The 4,830-nt window shown below is 41.8% G+C and overlaps 1 protein-coding gene across 1 annotated transcript; it reads left to right on the top strand.

The window, feature by feature from the left end:
- Positions 1-1,459: 1,459 nt before the first annotated feature.
- On the top strand, positions 1,460-3,623 carry tmem53 (transmembrane protein 53). Its single transcript, XM_063219503.1, has 3 exons — positions 1,460-1,715; positions 2,252-2,355; positions 2,610-3,623. Exons 1-3 carry the CDS (start codon positions 1,661-1,663, stop codon positions 3,306-3,308), a joined length of 858 nt encoding a protein of 285 aa, XP_063075573.1. The 5' UTR covers positions 1,460-1,660; the 3' UTR covers positions 3,309-3,623.
- The last annotated feature ends 1,207 nt before the right edge of the window (positions 3,624-4,830 follow it).

Below are 4,830 nucleotides of genomic sequence, written 5' to 3'. Positions count from 1 at the left end.
GTGTGTGTGTGTGTGTGTGTGTGTGTGTGTGTGTGTGTGTGTGTGTGTGTGTGTGTGTGTGTGTGTGTGTGTGTGTGTGTGTGTGCATGTTTTGAGTTAGTGCAGGTTGATAGTTCAGTCACAAGTATAGTAGTGCAGGTGGTAGTGTATGGCGATCATCTCATCTTTCAACAGTCCTTTAGCCTAATTCAAAAGTCTGTGAGACATTGTGGGCTACTAAATAAATATGTTTCAAATAAACAAGTGTTCCTGTGAATTATTAATTATCATGACTACACATGACCACAAAATAATCTATGTGTAGTCTATCATTTGGGTTTATTGCAGGGGTGGGGCACGTATGTCTCGAGGACCGTTTATGACCCTTGAGGTCGTTTTATCTGGCCCCCGATATCATTTTAATATTATACAGCTTCATATGAAATATGACAGATTTTGTAAAGGAATTTTAGAAATAATATTTGCAATAATTAGCCTAAGTTATATTCGGGGGGAACTAGAGTAGGTGGTGAGGTCTGTTTTAAAGGTGCCTAAATAGGCTATAGGCCTATAGACAGTGCAGGGGGAAATCCTGGTTTGTGTTAACGGTAGGCCTATAGCCCTTGGAGGACTCTTAGGCCTACAGCCCCTGGACAAATTTGAAGGGGCCCCTCGAATGAAAAAGGTTCCCCACCCCTTAATAGGGTGAAAAAAAATCACAATAGGCCTATCACAACAATGGGCCAACCAAACATGTGAAAAAAAAGTGTTTGTATGTAGACAACATGCATACATACTGCATACTGTATAACATAAGACATTATTCGCATTTTAATGTACTGACTAGGCCTATAGAGTTCTTCAGCGGAAGCGGAAGCATGTAGTAGATTGTAGTCTTTCATGTTAGCATTTAAGGACGTCCTGGTTCCTATCGGCTTCCGGCCTCCATTGGGAATGAATAGGGGTAAATTTCAAATAAGCTCCGAGTGCAAGCACGCGCTTAGCGAACCCCCGCAAACTGTCGAGGGTGTTAAAAATAGGCTGTAGGTATGACATGGTTGATCATTTTGTGTCAAACTTCGACATAAATACGATGTTGCGTCCATATGCTAAACCCGGAAGCTTTTGGCGACTACAGAAGCGGCGCCTGTATCTAACGGCATGTACGTGCGGAAGGTTGTACCCATGGCAACCAAAGGAAAGTATGTAGTTCGGAAGTTTTAATGATCAGAAAGGGGTTAGCAATATTGAATTATAATCGTCATGATTTAACATGTGAATACACCAACATGATGATACGATCCGTTCCACTAATGAGAAAGGGATGCGGGGACACGCTAATGTTCGTTGTTGCCGTGCAACTTATATTTTTGCCAAACCTGAATCTCTATGGCGTTTTGCAATGTAAAAAATCGCCATGGAACCGGTAGTCCAAACGCCGCATACAAGTTGACGTCAACGCTGAAGAGCTCTATTGATCTCGATGACCCCCATAATAAAACCGGAACTGACTTGAACATCCCTCGTTCTCTTTCTCTAGTCGGACTGCATTCGTAACTCATGCTTTCACCAGCGGTAGCATAGCATTGTGTCACTTTCATAGAACAAGGACTGGAGAGTGGAGACACGTCCAGCTGTAGTAAATGGCACAAGAGGATCTGTGAAACTTACAAATTTCAACATGGGAGACGATGACATAGAGTACAACATCGTCTTTCCAGAAGCATTGGTTTCAGGTGCGCTGAATGTTTACGATTTGTTATTGCAATTAGTATTAGCTATTTAGCTTCTTGAAGATTCACGTTACAGCAGATAGCTTGCTAGCGAGTCATCCAGCTAATTCATTGACTACTCTTGATGGGTAGGTGGTGTTATCTTGTTAGCATAGCTAGGTGGACACTTCACATATTTTTAGATATCTAACATTATGTCCTATTGTGTGATGTCATTGTGCATCTTTATAGCTTACGCAGAGATTCTAGGAGTATAATGGCTTACTTGTCGGTTAGGTAGTATAAATCGTCGACTAGAACTAGTAGGACTAGGTTGTGTATCAACTGCTGCAGTTGTGATTTTGGTGGTGTGGCTAATGTTTTCCTTTCGTATGTAATGCATCAGCTAGGAAGTGCATCTCACAAAACAAAAGTGTATGAGCGAATAAAAACGAGGTAGCCAAGCCGAACGTTACAGTCGATGTGTCTGTTGCAATCTCAATACTACTGTTAATCTGACATTAAATTCCCCCCTTTTGTATCCACTATCTTTGTTTCAGAGAGACACTGGCGGGGATCAAAGGAACCAGTGGTCATACTGCTAGGATGGGCAGGCTGCAGAGATAAACACCTGGTTAAATATAGTTCCATCTATACAGAGCAGGTAACATTATGGTGATCTCATATTATGATGCATGGTGTGGGTGTTTGATGTATACCATGATGGTGAGCTTTTATTATGATGCATGATGTAATTTTACGATATACAATATTATGGTGGTGTGATATTATGATGCATGGTGTGATTTTGAGGTATTGTTATGTCGGCCCTACATTATTGCGCCGGGCCTTTACATAAACCGATGCCAACTCATCTTTTTTCCTTTCCCGTTTTTTTCCCATTTCACTTTCTTGCAGGGATGCATCACTCTTCGCTATACAGCCCCTTTGAAGACAGTCTTCATCTCAGAGAGTTTTGGCTACAAAGAGCTGAGACACACTGCTTCGAAGCTGCTAGAGACACTGTACGATTACGAGGTAGAGAACAACCCCATATTCTTCCACGTGTTCAGCAATGGGGGATTCATGCTCTATAGGTACATGGTAGAACTCTTGCAGAAGGACAAGCAGTTCAGCACACTGTGTGTCCTTGGGACGGTGGTGGACAGTGCACCAGGCAGTGGCAATGTCAAGGGTGCGCTGCGTGCACTGAGAACCACCCTGGGTCCCAAAATCAATGTGCTCCTGCGCTACCTGCTCATGGCCCTGTTCGCCGTGACTGTGTTCCTCCTCAGGATTGTCCTGTACCCTGTGACAAAGTACTTTCACAAGAACCACTACGACGCCATGATGGACCGGCCGGCACCATGGCCTCAGCTCTATCTGTACTCCCGGGCTGACCAGGTGATCCGGCACGCGGACGTGGAGCGCATGGTCCACGTGCTGCAGGGCAAAGAGCTGGCGGTGCAGAGCTTCGACTTCGGCACCCCGGCTCACGTCAGCCTTTTCCGAGATTTCCCTGAGGACTACTCCAGACGATGCCTCAACTTCCTCGGCAGTTGCACAACGTCTACAGAAGACACCAAATTGAAAAGGCGGCATGTCGTACAGCAGTGAACAGAACATTTTTTTTAAAGTTTAAAAAGGAATCTCTTGTGTGTTTACTACTGCTGTATTTACTATTTGTTTGTTTCTATGAAAACCTAACACTACTGTTGATGAATTTTGTATGACACTTTGTGTTTTGACTAATTCTAATTTATGTTAATTTTGAATGTGATCAAATGTTTATGTTGATTTCTTAATGCTGTTATTGTTTGAAACTGTGAATAAAAAAATGACTTTTAATACTTACGGGGATTTTTTGACAGACTGTGTTTATGTATTGGACTAATGTGCCTTCTAGAAATTAAAAGCCTTTGTTTCATTCTACTCCAGTTTCATTTGATAATTTTTTCCCTCAGAAGAATATGCAAGATCTCTGCATTCTTTTCTGCTGTCATAGTATAGTAACATATTCAGAGAGGATACAATTTATATTTAAACCATGAAAATAAGTGAGGGCCACTTTCGGACAACTTTGTAAGCTGTCAAGGACAAGCACAGAATGAAACCACTGGGGTGGAATTTAAGCCAACGCTGCTTTTCAGGAGGACAGATTTCTGAAGGGCAGTGGAATGTGAATAGCACATTGACATATTTTAAATCTTCAATGGAGACCACGATCACTTGATGGATGCGGTTTCTTAATACACTCTTGCATTTAATATGTCATGATTAAGTGTCCAGTGTTTCGGATTTATATTTTGTCTCCCAACTCACATCTCACACTGCTACAACACCAAATACATTGCTCAGTTTTTTGTCACCTTACATGGCCTTGTATATTGTCGCTCTCAGGCAGAAACCCAGAATCTCCACTCGTTTTTTACTTATTCATTTATGAATCACATTTTTTGTAAACATTTAAGTTGGTTATTTAATAATTTCAAACACATACTCATGGAGCCTGACCAGTAGTACCGATTTGTTATAGTGAATAAAAAAATAATATAAAATACTTTAAAATAAATAGTGGAGATTCGAGATTTCTGATTGGACAGCCATATTATTATTATTATTATTAATATGATGGCAGTGAACACGTCCAGGGGTGGATTTCTCGAATCCGACCAAAATTAGCCTTCGGACCAAGTAAGTACGAACGAAGTCCGACACAACAACTAACCAACAACGATGATTTCTCGAAACCCTCAGACCAACGTGGTCCGATGTCGGCACGAAGTAAGTGCGATGAAATTCCAACCAAGTAAGTTCAGACGCACGATGAAGTTGTCGGAAATGCTCGGAGTGTCTCGCCTCAGCTCGGGTGCATTTGTCGCAAAGCAGTGACGCTGTACCACACAGTGCCTGTCAAATTCAGGCTATACATCTATCAAAGTCCACAAATCTTTGTCAACACAATCATGTCCCCGACTTCACCCCTCTTCAACTGCAGTTACCAAATGCGACATTACAATCCACCATGTATTATTTTTACTTAGGTTTTGCATATAATGTTTAATATTGTAGGCTATAGCCTACCACTAATATGGAAGCACGGCTGGTGGGTGAGTGGTTAGAATGTCGGAATTTTACA

This window comes from Engraulis encrasicolus, chromosome 16, assembly GCF_034702125.1.
Source record: "Engraulis encrasicolus isolate BLACKSEA-1 chromosome 16, IST_EnEncr_1.0, whole genome shotgun sequence".
NCBI lineage: Eukaryota > Metazoa > Chordata > Actinopteri > Clupeiformes > Engraulidae > Engraulis > Engraulis encrasicolus.
The sequence above is the reverse complement of the archived record's forward strand: the minus strand, read 5'-3'. Positions and strand labels throughout refer to the sequence as shown.